General features: G+C 49.0%; 1 protein-coding gene across 22 annotated transcripts in view; it reads left to right on the top strand.

Annotated features, from left to right (window-relative positions):
• Msi2 (musashi RNA binding protein 2) overlaps positions 1–19,341 on the top strand; it is a 373,908-nt gene that overhangs the window by 37,657 nt on the left and 316,910 nt on the right. For 9 of the 22 annotated variants that reach the window (XR_015447701.1, XM_087202202.1, XM_087202204.1 and 6 more), the window contains exon 6: positions 2,039–2,098. The exons of the other annotated variants lie outside the window; for them this stretch is intronic. Coding sequence is in view for 8 of the 9 variants with exons in the window: in XM_087202202.1 (XP_087058328.1) it covers positions 2,039–2,098 (60 nt within the window). In the remaining variant the exon portion in view is untranslated. The remainder of the gene's footprint in view (positions 1–2,038; positions 2,099–19,341) is intronic. 22 annotated transcript variants of the gene reach the window in all.

Below are 19,341 nucleotides of genomic sequence, written 5' to 3'. Positions count from 1 at the left end.
AATTACGTCTAAATACCAGTTCGTTGCTTTGCAGAGGCCAGAGTTGTGGCTGCTTATGGAGGGTTAAGAGGTTTGGTTATTGTCTGGGTTTTTAATCTCTCTGTAGATCAAACTCTGTCCCCTGGGAAGCAGCAGATCCTGTCAAAGATTGTCTTCTTTAATGGTGAGGAGAAGGATTAAGTCTTTGCCCTGAGTTCCAGGATATTTTCTTGGCAAGGAAGAATAAATAATCATAAAATACTTGCATATTGAATAGCAAGTTTTGTTCAGTGGTATCCTGGATGTTCTCCTGTTAGCCTCAGATTATCTCAGAATGGCATTATTTAAACAAATGTATGCTTGGGGTATTTGTTTTGGCTGGGTTGAACTTGTTTGGTTTATGTGCATTCAAAATGACCCACCTGTAAGAGGCCACATTGTCCTGTTAGCAGGAAAGGGAGGCCCATGGGTCCCTGGCGTGTCTCCCCCAGCCTTCACACCCTCCTGAAAACTGGTGGTAGCCAGATGATCTCTCCCTGTCTCTGTCTCTTTTGAGACAGTGTCTCGCCATGTAGTTTAGGCTGGTCTTGAACACATTGTGTGGCCCATGCTGGCCTCAAACTTGCATCGATCCTCCTGCTTCAGCCTCCTGAGTCCTGGGATTTCAGGCATGAACCACCACGCCTGGCTGATCTCTCCTCCTGATGCCACTGGCATCCAGTACAAGTGATGGACAGGTACCAGCTTGTGACATACTCTGATTCTCCTGGAAGGACCAGCTAACTTGACTTTTTAGTATTATCTTGTTCACTCTTTTTCCACGTGTGAAACTTTGCTTTAGCAGGCAGGTTGGAAGCTTCCTGAGAGTCAGAGTTTCTTTCTTTTATTAAAAAAAAATCCCTACTTCATAAACAATGCACATTTATAACTAAGACATTAAACATTGGAGAATTTATGGCAAATATTTGTGTGTATATATTATGATTTACAGATATGAGATCCTGTTAAATGTATATTTTGCAGTATGCTCTTTTCAGTTAGCAAAATACCTTTGTATAGCTCTGTCTGCAGGCACTGTTTCTCTTTCTGTGCATCCCTGTGTTGAGCAGTGCACCACTGGGTGCATTGTAAACTTGGAGCAGGCATGGAGCGTGGAGAATCATCATTACTATTTGTATTACTATATGAGGTCAGATGGCTTGGTTCAGAACACATCCAATTCATGTGTGCTTGGGTAAGGGGAGGAAATGCAGGAAGATCCAAGGGGCTGTTTGTGGTGTAGCTTTGTTTGCTGGGAGGGAAGGATGCATCTTTATCTGCCGAATACCTGCCAGCAGCTTCCTTGAATAGGTGCAGCATTAGAACTTCCGGGATAGCATTCGGACACTTGGTGACAGAGTGAATTGGGAGAGAGAAAGGTGGAAGCAGAATCCCAAATTGCTTGACATGAATGGAAGCAGGAATGACAGTGTACGGGCTGACTCTTGGGAGCTCAAGATGACTGAGGTCTGGGGGTGTCTCTAGGGCAGTATGGATAAGTTAAACCACATAGGCAGAGGGAAGGGAGCTGAATAGGGACCAGGGGAACACTTTGAGCAGGGGCTGGACAACACTTGGCCACCAGTAGCTTTTAGGACTTTCTGGAGTGAAAGGGAAAATATTAGTACAGAGTCATTTTGTATTGAGTAGACAGGACTGGGAATGTATTAGGTGCAGCGCTTTAGAGGGTTGCTTGAAAAGAAACCCATGATAGTCAGCTTTCCATCACTGTAACAAAATATCAGATAATCAACTTACCAGGAGAAAAGGTTTATTTGGGTTCACAGTTTTGGAGGTTTCAGTCCCTCATGCCCTGGCCTCATGGCTTGGTGCCCATGGTGAGGCAGCAGTCCTGGCAGGAGAGCAGGTGGAGCAGAACTGCTTATCTACAGCAAGAAAACAGAACGAACAAGAAAAATAGAGAAAGAGGAAGAGGCTGGGATCCCACTGAGCACTTCTTTGGAGCAGATGTGCTCCTGGCATGGGTGACAGAGTCTATCTCTAACTTGTTTGATCCTAGGAAGCCACTGGAAGCCCCCATTTCTTCTCTGGGAGAGGCATGGCAATGTGGGGTCCTCAGGTATGAGAAGCTTCCTCAGTAGGAAAAATGTGCCAGAAGCATTGTCAGTGTTGTCCCAACCCCAGTGAGCAAGGTGGGTGTGGAGACAGAGACTTTTCTACAGTCATTCTTGCTTTGTGATGTGAATAGATTCATTTCCCTTTTGGTTTTGGACCTTCTTGATAGAAGATTGATTTTGACTCAAGGGAGAAAGGTGGTGGTAAGTATTGAGAGCCCTTCACAAGTGAATTTCTTGAGAGAGGATAAGAGGTCCCAGAGGAAGAATAATGGTCCTGAGGAGAGTAGAGTGTAACTTCAGTGTTTTTTCCACACATATTAAGTACTACCTATGTACAATATTTTGTGTAAGGTATAATGTGTAATAAAAAATACAGTGTATATTTAAATTAAAAAATAAAAATTATAGTAAAAGATACCTTGTCATCAATCCTCAAAATACTCCCCCTCATTTTGAACACATATATCCCATTGTTCTTGCCACTTTGTTTGTTTGGTTTTTTGTTTTGAGACAGGGTCTCTTTATGTAGTTCAGACTGGCCTTGAACGCACTGTGTAGCCCCGGCTGGCCTCAAACTCACAGCACTCCTCCTGCCTCAGCCTCCTGAGTACTTTGATTACTGGCATGTGCCACCACGCCTGGCCCTTGTCATTTTCTGAAGCAGTATTGGAAGTCCACTTTTATGAGTATCTTTTTGTGGCTGCTTCAGCGTCCTGAATTAGTTCAAAATTTTTATGGCAATTTCTGTCAAGTAACATTACATTGTGCCCTTACCTACCTTTTTCACTGAATGTGGCACAGTGTGACTTCTGGCTCTTCCCTAAAGTCAAAATGACCATGAAAGGTAAATGTTGAATTGACAGAGGACATTGATGCAGCCACAACAGCATATTTATGAAAGAAGACTTTCAGAATTGCTACAAAAGGTGCAAGAACCATTCGATAAGTGTGTTTGAAGAGAGGAGGTTTTTGAGGAAAATCAGTGGCAACTTGTCTGCTACTGTAATTAAAAACAAAAACGTAAACCAAGAAAACAACCCTCACCTTACTATATTTTTTAATCACGCTTCATACAAGCAACAATCAGTTGAATCCCCACCTGTTATGACAACCTCCCCCCATTGAGATCTGCCCTCATTTCACTCTTCAATGAGAATACTGTTTCTCAGCATGGTGTCTGGTGTCCATGCATGTTACTTTTGCTCTGGGGCGCTTGTTTTCAGGGCCGTGTCACGTTCACCGTGTGGACAGGACAGGACAGGCCATTGGTTGCCTTTTCACCTTTTAATGGGCATTTCAGTTGAAGGTTTTATATTTTTGGCTCACCACAATGGAGCGGCTGTGACTGTCCTTGTACATAACTCCCAGTCTCTATAAAGGAGATGTGTATCAGGATATGTCTCCAGGGGTGGAATTGCTGAGTCACAGGCATGTGCCACTTCAAGTCACCTGGAAATTGCATTCTGAAGATGTCTTTCTCGCAGTGCCTGCACCTTGAGTATTATATAGTTGTTTTCATTGCTCCATTTCCTCACCAGTAATTGGTATTGTGAGACTTACATTTTGCCCATCTTGTGGAATCTTGTTGTGGTTTTACTTTGCATTGCTCAAATCACAAATGATGTTGAAATCATGCTTATTTTTTAGGGAAAGGAGTCCAGACCCTAAAACGCACATTCAGTGACTGAAAAATGACTGCTTTGGTAGGACATGTCCTCCTCAGTGCTGCTGTCTTGCCTTGGAACAGAATGGGATGATTTTTTTCATTATTGTGAGAAATTTGGCACTGCTAGCTTGGCAGCTTCTTTTTTGGGTTCTCTGCATTATGTGTTTAGAACCTCACTGATGCCCCACTTCTGTTGACCCTTTATTTTATTAAAAACCCCTGGGTGACAGCAAGCTAGTCTCATTCTAGTTTGATGGAGGCATGCTGTTCCTCTGAATGTAAACAGACATAAATGAGAGTTCAGCCAGGGTCCCCTGGGGTGGTGGCAGCAGGTCCTGGCCCAAGGAGTGGCTTTGAGGAGGCACTGGGGACAGTTCCGGGCTCATGTGGGCAGCAGGGTGGTGACTGGCTTCTGGCTGTGTGTGTGAGAGATTAGTACAGACAGGAGGGGACAGGGAGCAGGCTGCAGGGATGATCGGGGCTGAGAAGGTCGGGGTGGGATCACAGGAGCACGGGCTTCTGATGGGTGTTTTTCAGGTGATTCCCGGATCCAAACAGTGACCTACTGGGCAAGGAGGATCCTGCCATGGCTGCCGCTCTGGGGAGAGGGCAGTCTGTTTGCCTGCGTGTTCAGTTGAGTGCTTTCATGTGAAAATAGACCTTTGATGTGCTGGAAAATGAGAAGGAAAATCTGCTTTAACACCTGGGAAAGAGAAGCTGCCTATGGGAAAAAAACCCACAAAAAACCTGTTCTGTTAGGACAGAAAAGAAGCACGCACTGCGTGTGGTGGGCCTGTTGTAGTAACCCCACTAGGAGGATAGCAGGACAGAACACAGGCCTGCAGCCCCACGCAAAAGCACGTTGAGAAACGCAGTGTTAAGGGTGGAAACATCAGAGGCTGACATTGTGTTTATATTAGGAATACAGCTATCAAAATATTACCTGTGCAGGTGGAAAAGGTCCAGGAGGGAACTGGGGAAATGGGCCAGGCAGCTTGTTATTTATTAGACCACTCCAAACGCCTGTCAGCACGCTTATTTACTGCCTGCCTAGTATTCGGGGCGCTTGAATGAAGAAGACTCTGGTCCCTGCCTGCAGGAAGTTTATGCTGTGCTGTGCAGTGCTGGAAGGAAAACACGCAGGGAGTTAGCGGCATCACATGAGGGGCACCTGACTAGGTGCCAGAGGAAGGGGACAGGAGTACAGGGTCTCACTGGATGCTTTCTGGAGGATCCCTGGGGCATGGCCTTGAGGGCACTCCTGAAACATCGGACAGTCCGAGTAAATAAGGGGAGAATGGAGAGCAGAGCTTTATACAAAGGGAAGAAGCCAGAAATGGGGCTGTCTGAAGCACACCTTGACGGTCAGAATACGGAGGGATTGCTAAGCATTCCCCTAGAATTCCTGCCTGAGCACTCACCACCTCAGGTCCTCTATGGCTGCCTTCTTAAGAAAAATGGTAGCCGAGTGTGATGACACACGCCTGTAATCTCAGCAGTCTGGGAAGCTGAGGCAGAAGGATTGCAAGTTTAAGCCTGTCTGGGCAATTTAGCGACTTAGCAAGAACCTCTCTCCAAGTAAAACATAAAAAGTAAATAAAAAGAGCTGGGCATGTAGCTTAGTGGGAAAGCTCTGTGTTCAGTCTTCAGTACTATCGCACGCACTCACGCACGCACGCAAGCCAGCACGCACGCACAAGAGGCCCCACAGGAAGGGTTTTGCATACAGTTTCAGAGGACTCCCGAAGCTTGTCCTTGGGCGTCTCACCTCCGTGTACCAGATGTACATCAGGCATCTTCGGTGTGCCAGGTGTTTTGTGGGGCCTGGGGGATACAGCAGAAATAGGACAAGCTGTCTTTGCCCTCAGGGAACTTAGAGTCACAGGCGCAGGACCTACAAGGTGGAAGCTGTCGTGGTTGGTCAATAGAGCCGTTGCTTGGGGCAAGTGCAGCCTCAAAGTCAGCAGCCCTCACCTCGGGGAAAGTGCGGGCTGGCAGGATGCTGGGCTGGGGCACATAGGGGCAGAATGCCACAGTGGGTGCCCGCCAGGGGCCCAGCAGACCTCTCTGTGCTCAGAGGAGGGACCTTAGGTGAGACAGCCAGCCAGGGGTCAGAGAGGGCCGGGTGTCCCCGGAGTCCTACAGTGAGGGTGAGGCGAGGCTTTGCTTTCTGGGGCCCCTTTCCCTTAGCAACACTCGCTCACCGGGAGCCCCTTGTGCGTTCTTCTTCCAAACAAATAGCTTTCAGGAAGAGGTAATAAATTAATCTTCTGGGAAAATCATCTGCCACCGTGCCAGGGAGGCCTTCAGCAGCAGGGCCAGACACACAGCTGATGTCACGGGCCCAGCACACATGTTGATCAGGCGCCTCGTTGCTGACGAGGGTTTGGGCCGCCAGGCCCTCCACACTGTTTGGAAGCGGAAGGAAGCTGGAGTGTGTTCCAGGCAGCCATCTCCACACCCGTCAAGAATATACACCCACTTCACAGGTGAGAAAGTGACATGAGGTTACATGAGGAGCATGATTCCTTTCTGTCCTAGAAGAACATCTTCAGATTTGCAGATTCTGCTCCTGTACTACCATTTAGTTGGCTTTCCCTCGACCTCCTCCTTCCCACTGTTTACATCAGGTTGTGTGACCCCCAGGACAGGTGGAAGGCCGTGCACACCATCACTTTGTCCAACTGGAAAGCAGTCCATTTAAAGAGAATGTGATGCTGAGATATATTAGGGCATAGGGACATTTCTTAATTCAACAAGGATTTTTTGGAGACCTGCTGTGACATGTCAGGGGATGAAACTGCCAGGGATCCCTGACCAGTGAGGGCTTTCCTCCTTGTCATCGGTGCAGGGTAGAGAGAAACCTGGCTCCTGCCTCCCTGGGGTCTGGAGAGGCAGCGCTGGCCCCTGGAGACACTGAATTAGGCCCTGTGTCCCTCTGGCTGATGAGAAGCACTTATCTGGCTGACTCTTGTGTTTCCCCTGCCTGTCCCTTGCCACCTGCGGGCCTTCTGGGGCTTGGAGATCACTGTGGTCTGTAGAGAAGATGCCTTCTTGCCTACTAAGTGGGCAGGAGAGCGTGAGCCATTCCTACTCAGATCTGCTTGTTAGAAAGTTAGTCATCTGCAATCTCACCAAACACATGACCTTGCAGTGACTGAGTAACCAGTCAGTCCTGTCTAGCTCTTTACGTAGGTCTTTTTTGTAGATACCTCCCCCCGTGGCCCCAGTGGTCCCTTCTCCCCAGCCTGTAGGACCTGGAGTTCTGGTATAGGTTTTGCAGTTGTCTTAAAATGAGAATGAGGTTGAAAGATTCAAGGGTGATAACTGCACACACGTTTTTATTTTTTTGCTCATAGCTTCCCACGTGCTCTGCCACTAGTTCTGACATTGTTTAGTGTACCCAACTTTGTCTCACTTTGTAAAATGTGATATGAGGCTACAGTGTTGTACCCAAAAGCAGAAAGCAACTTGGCAAAAGCCAAGCAGTTATTTGGTTCTCAGAATGATTCATTGCAATTCCTTTAACCAGGAAGCCCCCACCACATTTAGATGAGGACTCATTTGGTGTGTGCTAAATAAATTGGCACAATTTGAGAACGTTTTGAGCTTCTGATGCCTGATTATTCCTTGGGCCTTCCAGCATTTTCCAAATCCTGAGGCTTTCTCCCTCCCTGCTCTGTATTTCCTTGAGACTCCATACAGCCCCTATGATAGTAATTTATCAGCCTGGCTTGGCTTGTGGTGCCCTGGCATTTGGTGCAACTGTCATCTAGGTATCACTGTGAAAGCCTTTGTAGATGTTTTTAACACTCACGTCTGTTGACCTTTAAGTAAAGCAGATCACCCTCTGGAATGTGGGTGGGACCCGTCAAATCAGTTGAAGGCCTTAAGAGCAAAGTCGGAGTTTTGTCTCTGGACTCCATCCTGGAGAACCCTCCCTGAGCTCTCAGGCTGCTGGCCTGCCCTGCCGACTTACAGGTAAGGTTGCAACATCAGCTCTTACCTGAACTTCCTGCCTGCTGGCCTGCCCTAGAAATTGCAGACTTGTCAGCCCCCACAATTGCAAGCCAGTTCCTTAAAGTCAATCCAATCAGTCCAGTCAATCAATCGTCTTTTTCCCTGTTGAATCTGTTTCTCTGGAGACTCTGGCTTTATCACAGCTACTGTTTGTCTTTTTCTCCCTGTTGGACCGTAACCTATACGAGGGCAGGAGGCTGGATACACAGAAGCAGCTTGGTAATACGTGATGAATGAAGGCAGGCCTCTGTATTCACCAAGAGGCATTGAGTTTTGCTTTTTCATGGTCAGGTTGACCTGAGTAGAGTCCTGGCTCCACCATTTATTGGCTATTGACTGGCAAGTTCCTCATTTGTAGCAGAGGAGGAATAATCTCTGCCTCCCAGTTGATTGTAAGGATTAAGTGACATGATGTCTGTCATGTAGTGAGTCATGTGAGTGTCCCTCATCTGAAAATCCAAAATCCAGAATGCCTCCAAATCCACAACTTTTAAAGCAGCTGACAGGACACGCACACGAAAAATTCCACACCAGACTTTATATGATGGGTCGCAGTCACACGTTGCAAGTGCAGTGAAAATATTGTATAAAATGACCTTCAGGGTATGAGGGACCTTTGAAGCATAAATGAATTTTGTGTTTAGACTTGGGCCCCATCCCTAAAAATATCTCATTATGTACATGCAAATATTCCCAAATTGAAAAAAATTAAAATCTGAAACATTTGTGTTACCAAGCATTTCAGATGAAGGGTACCCAGCCTGTGTATACTATACTAACCACGACTACCATCTGCAGCATTTTCAAGGTCATTTCAAGGATGAAATGAGATAAGGAATTGAGCACTCCTAGTGTCTAATGGGGCATCTTAAGTGCTAGTTCCCTTCTAGGTACCAAGCTCTCTCGTATGTATATTTTCACTTAATTTCTGTTTAAATCCTACGAAGCAGTTCTAATTGCTTTGTGTTAATGACGGAACCAAAGCCTGGAGCTAAGCGCTTACCCACAGTGCAACAGGCACATCTCTGTTGTGTGTCTGCCTAATGGCTGCGACTTGGACCCTGTTGGCCAGCTCTGGTTCCCGTTCTCTTTCCTCTGTGGCACTTGCTTCGAGGCCCATGTGACTCGGTTTCCCCCTTACTTGTCCTTGCATTTCCCTGGTTTTTGCTTGGTGTGGATAGGGTTATACTTCCCCCTCTCCCCATAGGAGTTCAGATGGCTTTTCAGTCTTCTTCAATTGTAAAATGGGTTCTTCTTCCAGAAGGTATTTTTTAAAAATAAATTGGTTGTTATGAGGTGGAATTGACCATTCCCATGGAAATAATATAAAAAATAATGCTTCAGGGCCGGGGATTTAGCTCAGTGGTTTCGCCGGGCAACTTGTTGGGGAGGGGGGAGGATGGGCATCAAGTTTGGGGGATTCTGCAGCCTTTAACTCCAAATGAGCCTTTCTTTGTCTCCCGGATGTGGGGGCACAGTGCCTTGTCCTTGTCTCCCAGATATGAGAGCACAGCCAATACTTGCATCAGCCCTGGGGGTCTTCCATAAGACTGGCTCCAAAGGACGGCACAGCCCCCATGTGGCTTTGAGTGTTGATCATTGAAGGCTCCAAGGGGAGGAAGTTTGAGTGGTGACAGGGCCTGGGCCACAGTGGGGCTGCCTTATTTGTCCTGTGGTAGCACTGGAAACTGGAACCCAGAGTACAGTTCCATGTCCAGGCTCATAGAGCTGCTCCCACAGGTTTCCCAGGTGAAGACTGCCTGTGTTTTCATCAGTACTGGGGATGCTCCTTCCCTGCGAGCACATGAGAGCCTGCAGGCTGGACTGTGTCTGAGAATGTCAAATCAGGTTTTCTGGGTACTGGAGAAGCAGCCCTCTGAAAAGAAGTGTTAATATTCTTTAATAAGTCGGAAATGCACTGCACAGACTCTCTGCACATAAGCAGTTCTCTATAGACCATCCCTTCTCCCGGCTTAGTCATCATAGGGAATTTTTCAAGATTGAGGCTAAGAAATTTTGGGGTGTTTCTGTCTTAACCTGTGAGCCGGAAGCTGTGTAGAGTGGCTCCCCTCCTTCCTTAGATCATGCCCCCTGGTGCCAGTCTTATTCTGAAATTGCTTTGGGCTTTGTGACAACTCATGTTCCCCTTCTGCCACCCGTCAGCTTCTAGAATGGGCTTGCAGAGTAAGTGGCTCTAAACCTCTATTGACTGCTTTTTATATATCCCTACCATGGGGGAAAAGTGTATAATAAAACATGAATGTGTGTAGGGGGATTTGTACATGGTATACCTGTTGAGTTAGGGCTGTGAGGTTGAAAGAAAGGTGCATGCTATGAATATTAGGAAACATTTGCACAGATACGCATGGATTCTGTCTTTGTGACTTGGTTGTCCTTGAGGGGAATTCCACATGGTCACGTGGCAGTTCCCAGAGCAGTTGGAGAAGAGGAGACAGGGCTTGGGAGTCTCGGTGGATACCAGCCAAAGGAGAGAGGAGTCACGTCTCAGTGGCAGGAGGGTTCTTGAGCCCCAAGAGAAGAGCTATTAGCAGACCATAGATTTGGAAGCTGCCTGGGTCTGCTGTGAGATGGGGGGAGGTGGGTGCTGTCCATTGGGCTTCTGCCTTCTGCCTGGCAGATGGTGATGTTGAGGGTGCAGGGGACATGGGTGTGCAGGGCTTGGGCTTTGATGAGTGAGCAAGCATTTGTCTTCAAGATCTGGCTGTGCTAGAAGTTGGGATAGGAGTGGAATGGATTCTTCCTGGTGCTATTTCCTGCCTCCTTCCCATTACTACTACTTGGACCTGTGTCCCTCTTCTGTATCCTGGGCTGAGCATCACCATGCTGCTTCCCAGAGAGCTGCTGCTGGGGTCTGCTGGTCCAGAATGTGCTGAAGCAAGATGCCTGGACTCAACAGTAGGCTTGAGAGGAGAGCTCAGTGGAGATGAGGTCTCTGAAGACCATAGCCTCTTGTATTCGAAGCACTGGGAGGACCAGGAGGCACTTGTCTTTTCCTCCCAAGTGAAGAGGCAGTGGCGCGCTGTTCTCCATTAGGCATTTGTTTACCCCCACTCCCACTCCGTGCAGTGTGATACTAATGCATGCGCTCCTGTCTTACTTCCCTACCTACAAACGGCGATGGAGGCTGGACAGGGAGAAACCAGGAGCCTGGAGTGAGGGGCTCCTCCTGAACAGAGCCTGGGGTGCACATCCTTTCCCGCCCCTTAACCATATGGAGGCCTTGGGCAAGTTGCTCGTTCTTTCTCAGCCTCGTTTTCTCATCAGTATAAAAGAAATATGAAATATTTTGAATGGAGTGACAATAGCTGCTTGACAAATTGTTTTGAGGGTTCTGTGAAACAGGGATCAAATTCCTGTAGCAACCAGAACAGATAGATGCTCAACAGGCAGTTACTAATGGTGTCTGTATAAGTAGCGCCTTTTGGCTGGTCCCAGTGGTGGCTTGTGCCTGGGGGGTTTCCAATACCAGGCAGGTTGCAGGAAGACTTTCGCTAAGGGTACCAGTCTTGGAGTATGCAAAGGATCAGTCCTCCAGGTCCTCCCTGAGCCCTTAGCAGATGATAAAGGGGTACTAGGTCTTTCTCAAGCAGCTTGGGGTGGACAGGGGTACATCTTTGCCAGCAGCAGCAGCAGCAGCGATTCTGGGCTTTGAAATCCAGTTTCCAAAGTGGACAAAAGAAATCGCAGCAGCTCTGCATGCCGTAAGAGACTCATTGCTGCTCCAGGTGGGTTTTGGGGACCCTTGAAAGGATCCCAAATGCTGTAAGGCTTGGTGCTGTGATCCCTTTGGTTCAAAGGAGGTGAGGAGCTGGAAGCAGAAGGAAAGCCATGGTGGGGTCCTTGACACCTGCCTTCTCCGGAGACAAGCCACCGTGTTCACACCCACCAGGGCCTTGTGGAGCTGCAGTGTCCTGGCCACCAGCCTGCCAGCCCTCAGGGAGGAATTCAGACCACCAGGCCTGGTAGGGGCAGCTGCTGGTAGGGGACTGGGCTGCAACCAGAGTCAGGCAGAAGTCTGGGGAGAACGGTGCTGCTCTAGTTTCTTGGTGCCTCAAGGCAACTTTGCTGGAGGGGCGAGGGGAAAAGAGTGAAATCTGAAGCCCACGTGGGGCTGTGCAGCAGTCCCTACGCACCTTGTACACTCCATCCCAACCTCATGCGGTGGAGCCAGAGAGGCTCAGGGCTGGTTCAAGACCTGCAGGCTCCCAGGGCCAAGCAGGTGGGGAGGGTTACCCAAGGAGGGGCCAGATGGGAGATAAAAGGCTGTGCCGAGTTTCAAGGCTGGCCGGCTTGACAACCTTCAGAAGAACAGACCGTGCTGTCTTGGAGTCTAAATCGACCCCAAAGAAAAAGTGACCCTTTCATATTTCAGGTTCTGCGTGAAAAGGGGGAAAAAAATTGCGCAGAGATGCCTGGGCTGTTCTTCCTTGGTTTGGAGGGCACCTTAACTTTCAACTTAACTCTCTCCTCTCTGCTCTTTGAACATGAAGGAATTTGCTATTTTGTATTCCTAAGAATTAATGGACCTGCTTTAGATCCTTAGTCCCTAAATACAGATTTCCAGGACACTGTCTTAGTTCCAGGGGGTCAGGATTTCCCCCCGCGAAGGTGAAGGTTCCTTTCCCGCAGCCTCCTGCCCCGTCCGCCGGCCCCCCTCTAACTTCAGCTTGAACTTGGTGACTGTGCAAGTCCTGGCTGCAGAGTATGCTTCGGATAACGTGGGACCGACTCACTTTGGTCCTCTTCTAGTCCTAGTCCAAATCTGCTTACCCTCCCAGCCCAGCCTTTAGTTACACTTTTTGACAAAAGAATTATGTTCTCTGCCTGATTCTGAATGGAAGACCTTTTGTGTATGTACTGCAAATGTGATAAATGCTAGTCTGTGGAAACCAGCTGCCCCTTATGGCTAGGGGCAGCATTTTTAACACCTGGCAGTTTGCATTTCAATATGGTGGCTTAAAGAAAAAAATGAACACAATAAAAACAAAACCAGCTCAAAACTTTGATCTCTCTTGGCTGCCTAGAAGGAAACAGTAGGGGAGGTGGCAGGCCGGGGTCGGGGTGTATGGGTAGGGGTGGAGTGAAGGGGTGGGGGGGCCTTGCTGGGGAGGCCAGTGCTGTTTGTTTCAGATCAGCCCCATTCATATTGGGTTCACCTTGATCGCCACCTGTGTCTGCATTATGGGAGGTGCCAGTCACACGTGGGACCCCAGGAGCTTGGGATGGAGAATCAGATGAGCAGGTCAGGGGACCCCAGGGCTCCAAGGATGATGGTAGGGGTTAGGCCCGCATCGACAGGTCAGGGTGACCTCCCAGAAGAGCCAGAATCCAGAACCTGCACTGGGTCCTGAAAATGGGGCCTTTGTTTCTCAGCATTGCTGTAACAGCAGGGATAGATGGCCTCATAGTTATGTAGACACAGAAGTCCAAGGTCAAGGTTTCAGTGGGGTTGATTCATAAGAACCAGGAGGGAAGGAGCTGACCCAGGCTCTCTCCTTGGCTCGGGTGGTTATTTTCTCCATGTGTGTATGTGATCTGCACTCTGGGCATGCAGGAATGTCCCTCTGAATGTACGTCTGTGTCCACGTGTCCTCCTTTTGTGAGGACACCCATCACATGGGATTAGGGTCCACCTTACTGATCCCATTTTTACTTAACTATCTCTGCAAAGACCCTGTCTTTAAATATGGTCACATTTTGAGGTCCTGGAGGTTAGGAATTCCATCTAAGAATTGTGGGGCACACAGTTCAGCCCATAATAGTTGGTAGGAGTTTCCGAGGAGACAGGGTAATCATAATAACCAAAGGGAATAGCCTGGCACAACCACCAAGGAGAGAAATACCGATGTACATTTGCAGAGCTGCACCTGCTGTGGGGTGTACGAGTTGGGCAATGGCAGGAGATGGAAAAGGTGAACTAGATCGCATGTGCCTTGAGTGCCAAGCTGAGGGCTTGGGCCTTTGACTCAGCTCCAGGTGCGGTCTGGAGTCCACATCAGCCTGGCGCCTCAGCTGCCTGAGATGCAGAATCTCAGGCCCCGCCCCAGACCTGCTCAGCCAGTACCAGCATTTCAACAGGATCCCCAAGTGAATCAGACCTTTGCTGCCTGGAAAACTGGCCTGGGGCTGTGGTTCTCAGCCTGGGCTTGAGGCTGCTTGGCACCTCTGGGGAAGAATACTTCTGCCTCTTAAGTTCCAGCTCCCTTCATCTGCGTGTGGATGGGGCTCTGGGAGGGCTTGAGGGCTGTAATCCCAGATACTCAGGAGGCCAAGGCAGGAGAATCACAAGCCAACTTAGCAAGAGCATGTCTCAAAATAAAAAGAAGGGCTGGGCTGTAGCTCAGTGGTAGAGCACTTGCCTGGCATGCACAGGGCCTTGGATACAGTCACCAGCAACACACACACACACACACACACACACACACACACACACACGGATGAAAAAGCCTCTCTTTGAGCCAGTGGTAAGGGGAGGAGTGTGAAGCAAGGCTGTTGGGTGGGTAAAAAGTATGGAAACTATTTTCTGTCCTCTGTTTACCAGGAGTGGCATTGGAGCCAAAAGTAGACCTCCCAGCCTCAGTGACCTTCCTTCTGTCTTTTGCCTGGAGCAGGTCAGAGGCTGGAAGGACAAACCCGGAGACTGGTCCTATTATGGCGGGGAGGCTCTGGCTTGACTGTGTCTGTGTCGTCTCACAGGCCCCTCCAGGGGACATTGGACTCCATGCTAGCCTCATTGCTTGGGGGATGGGGGTCGGGTGGAGGTGAGTCTGGGGTTGGCGGACAGATTGCAGGAGTAGGAAAGGCATTCACAGCCAGGTTTTCTGGAAGCAATACTCTTTATTTCCCATGGCCCTGAAGGTTCTTGAAGGCTGGGCCCCCTCCTTGGGAAGGATGCTTTTCATGGCTGTTGCATGCACCAGATAAGCTCTCTAAAGCCCACTGGTGATAAAGGTGATCTAGAGAAAACAAACATCAGTGAAAAGGCAAACAAACCCAAACACCCAAACAGCGTTTATCCCAGTTTAGCACAGAGACTTGGATTAGGCAGGTCACGTGACCCACAACTTTCCTTCAATCCTTGGGAGACTTCTTCCGTGGAAATCTTTTTCAGCAGCTTTGCAATTTTGATTTTCCGTTAATTAGATTTGTGCTGTTTGGGAGACTTGGTTAATGCATTTCACCCCACAGAGCTAATTTGGCTCTGTCTAAATTAGGTCTTTGCTATGGCGGAGGGTGTTCACAGGATGCGTGAATATAGGCTCACGCCGGGTATTGAGAGGCCGTTAGACAGTAAACAGGAGAGGGCTTTGAAATCTCCACTTGTTATCATTGTCATTAGTGTGGAATATCCGAGGTCCCACCGATTGAAGAGAGAGGTTCCCCGGAGAAAGCGATGGTGCGACAGCAGGGTGGTCTGGTTACCTGCCTCTTGAAACCCAGCCCCAAGTCCTGCTGTCTTGTCAGCCCAGGGTTATAATGTGAAGGTGAAGGGAAATGTCTGTGGAGGGGATGAAGTTGAGCGCAGACCAGTAAGTTTACAGTTCCTAAATCTCTTAGAATAGACAGGAACCTGTCTCATCCAGGCCTCATTTTACAAGCCCAGGCAGCTGGGGCCTCAGATCGGTTCTTCTCTGGAGTTTGAGAAGGGATATGCTTTTCCTTCTTTTTCCGTCTCTACTTGGTCTTCTCACCCCCAGGGCTTTGGATGGACCTGAAGAGTGGGGACGTGAATGTGACTGCACAGCTGGAAGGTGCCCATGGGAACCGAGTCAATGTGGGGGCTCGGGTTTTACAGATCCATCACAAATTCTGTGCTTCCTTCCCCTTCTCCGGTGTCAGAGATTATAGATTGCATGTAACTGATGTGACACCAAGACTCATAATTTAATAATTTACATCCTGCTGATCTTCTCAGAAGGCTTTGACGCAGCAAAAGGGAAGACCTGAGGAGATAGAATCAGACTGTCTCCACTGCTCACAGGAGTGCTCAGAAGCCGTCTGTGTAGGCGGGTGGTGTTTTAAGAGCACCTGTCAGGAGTTGGGACCTGTGCCTGTCAGAGACCAGGCATGAGGTCTAGCCTCAGGTGGGGCAAACCATTTTCACCTCTTTTGCCATCTCTGATCAGCTGCACGTGTGTTTGCCTCCTGGAGTACTGCTGATCAGTGGGTAGAAGTGTGCATTCGATTAGCCATGTCTGTCTAGGCAGGGGAGGAGGGCAGTAATGTGTTTTGCTCCCTGTTGCCATCTCTTCAGTTTACACAACCAACTGAGATGATATGTGGAGAATCCTATTTTAAACATTTTGATAAAAAAAAAAGAGAGACATAACCTTTGTCCTTGGGAAAATTATACTAGATCTATGCACAAAGATGACTTAATGCCTTATGAGTCCCAGCATTCTCAATTAGCATTATTAGCATAATTTAGTAATAACTGCCCTATACATGGAGTAGAAGCTTTGTGGCTGGTAAAGAAGTCAGAACTGAGAGACGGATTCATTTCTTGAGACCGCATAGTTGGTGAACACAGAGTCCCAGGCAGTGGGCATTTGGGGTCAGGGAACCTTGGACTCAGAGCTGGCTCTCAGGAGGATGCTCCCAGGAGGGGTTTAAAGCAGGCAGGAAAGCAAGCAAAGGAGAGCGTGTCTGTTACCGGGTGAAGGTCCTCCGAGATGAATCGGGGTGCAGTGAGGTTTCTCGCTGCTGCTGGCTGGTCGTCTCCTTGGGGTCTTTTTAGTAGGGTTCTCCTCTGTTCCAGACTCTCCCCTGATTTTGGGAGGGTCTTCTTCATGCCATGGTGATCTGAATGTTAGACTGGGGCTCTTTCCCTGGTGACGTCTAAGGTCAGCCTGGGCTCTGCTGTGGGGATTGCTCCAGTTTACCCGTATCATGGAGGACTAGGGTGGGCAGAGATGTAGGGGGATGGATCGGGTTAGGGCTTTGCTGCTGTCCACAGGAAGTGTGAAGGGAGAGAGTATGGGGGCCTCCAGGATCTGAAACATGGTCCTGATGTCTCGGGGAGCCCTGAGCAGCATGCTCCTGGACCCAGGTCCTAGAGTAAATGGATTCTGAGCAGCAAGTTCCCCCTTTTCTGTTTCCTGGTGGTGTTTCGCCTGTTAAGTGCAGAGGAGATGTGGTGCTGTGGGGACATCTGCTTCTCAGGATGCTGTGGCTGATTTGCTAGATGTAAATTTCCTAATGTAGGTTACGGCGCTGCTGTTTCAGGAGAGAAAAGCGGGAGGCTGGATGGGGAGACAGCACTCTCCACGCAGCTTAATAAGGTGTGGGTGGCACCGGGCCCACCTTGCCTCTCCTCCCTGGGGTACATGAACCCTGAAAGGACACGGGGAGCCTCGGCTTTGCCCTTGCCTCCGCCTCAGTGATGCAGATCAGGACCTTCTGCCCCTAGCTGGGCTGAGACAGTTGCTCAGGGGCCAGAGAAAGAGTAGAAATAGTGAGGTCAAGGAGCCTGGTGCTGTCCCTAGTGACGGGGCCCTGGTTAGCATTTTCCAGTGTGGAATGGTCCGAGCCTATCCCTTTACTTTGAAGCAAAATAACCTTCTCAAGATCATATAAGTGGTTTGGTGGCACAGCCAGGACAGGGACACGGATGTCCCAATTCCCACTGGAAATACATTTTTTCAATTCGAGATGCATTTTGTTCACATTTGCATTTGAAAATCAGGACACCTGCTACAAATGGGTGGCATTAGGTCACGGTGGTGAACTTGCAGTCCACAAGGCCTTGGATTCAATCAGATATGGTAGAGAGTGTTGATAGAGAGCTTGCTTTCTGTCTGGTTTTGTGCAAATTGCTTTGAATACATTTGCTTAGTTTAATCCTAAACAAAGTAAAATCCTATTGAGTGGGAGCTTTTTAGACATCCTCAAAGGGTGGGAAACCATGCTCACTCCCATCTTCCAGCCATGCTGTTGGCTACAGCAAGAGCCAGGTTCTGGCCCTCACTCCTCCTCTTCCCAGCCCTTCCTTTCCCAGAGACGGGCTTGCTGCAGCTCTGGGACCTCAGGATTGGAACTAGTGCCAGCCTCCAAGGAGTTGGACTGTGAGTCCTCCCGCCCCTTCCCCCCAGGCCCTTCCTGCTGCCTCCCTGTCACTCTGGACTTCTCGGGAACGACAGCATGTCTTCCTTGGAGCGGTCACCAGGCTGCCGCCTGCAAGTTTTCTGAACACTTGCTGCTGAACTGTGATCCGATCGAAAGCAACACAATTACTCTCTGCGGCTGGAGGGCAATTGTGAACACTTGCAGTCTGCCTCCTTGTTCAATACTTGCCTGGAGTGTCCCTGAGAGGGCTGGAAAGGCATCTTGGGCAGAGGCTGACGATCTATCTATATGCTGGTTGGCTCCACTGCTGGCATGGGGACCATCTGTGTTGGGGAGGGAAGGAGAGGTACTTTTATTTAGACTTTCATGTGGGGACTTGAATTGGAGCAAAGGTGAACATGTGGCCTCTTTCAGGTGCCAGCCAATTTGTAGGAGAATAGAGAGGCTGGTTCGGTGTGCTGTGCTGTTGGGGGAGGCTCCCAGGGAGAAGCGCCGAGGGGGAGGCGTACGCAGATGTCCCTGCCGGGTTGCACAGCGCTCCAGGTAATATTTTAAGACGGTTGGGGAGGGTCAGGTGCCTAGCCGTTTTGTTTCATCGGAGAGCTAAGTGATGCCCAAAGGGGATGACCATTCTTGCAGAATTCCGACTCCTCGGTGCTCCCTTCGCTTTCTTGTTGGAGTTGAAGGCTGCTTGAAGGATGTCGCTAAGCCCTGTCTGAAGGTGTGGCCAGACTGAAACAGAGTGACTTGGCCGTCTTCAAAGACAAGCAAGAGGGGCCTGAGGGAAGGAGAGGCGATTACTTGCGCTCAAACAGCTTTGCCTGAGCCACGTGGCCATTTCCTAGCAATGGAAATAGACGTGTAAGCCTCCTTGTACCCTGCTTCCAGACCCCACCCCTTCCCTCGGGTCCCTTCTCACTCCTCCTGCTTCTGACTGCCCCTTGGACCAAGGTGAGGAAGGGGTGAGAATGCCCCGTTGATTCTCTTATTCTGGCTGCCATGGGGAGCTGTCGGTTTAGGTCTGGGGACTGTCACCTTCCCGTGGACTCTGAGGACCCCAAAGTGACCAGGAGTCTCTCCTTCCAGCTTCTGAGGCTGCTGGGTTCCTGGCATACCTCCCACTCTTGCCATGATAGAAGATCCTGGCGGCCACCATTTAAGGTGCCTCAGAACCTGAGATCAGGGTAGTGACACACAATGGAGTACTACTCTGGCATAAAGAAGGATAAATTGAATCATTTATAGGAAAAGGGATCCATCTTGAGACCACTATGTTAAGTGAAATAGATCAGACACAGAAGATGAAGTATCACATAGTTCCTCTTATATGAGAAACTTAAATCATAAAGATCAAAATACAAGACAGAAGATTTCTCAATTGAAAAGGGATCAAGAGATGAAGGGGGAAGGGAAGGGAGGGAAAAGGAGTTAAGACATGTTATGTACACGCACCAACTCCACACAAGGAATGTA

Source organism: Heterocephalus glaber, unplaced genomic scaffold (assembly GCF_053883595.1).
Source record: "Heterocephalus glaber isolate CG9 unplaced genomic scaffold, H.glaber_assembly_v1.0 deba00001773, whole genome shotgun sequence".
Taxonomy (NCBI): domain Eukaryota; kingdom Metazoa; phylum Chordata; class Mammalia; order Rodentia; family Bathyergidae; genus Heterocephalus; species Heterocephalus glaber.
Note: the sequence above shows the minus strand (reverse complement) of the source record. Positions and strands in the feature narration are given on the sequence as shown.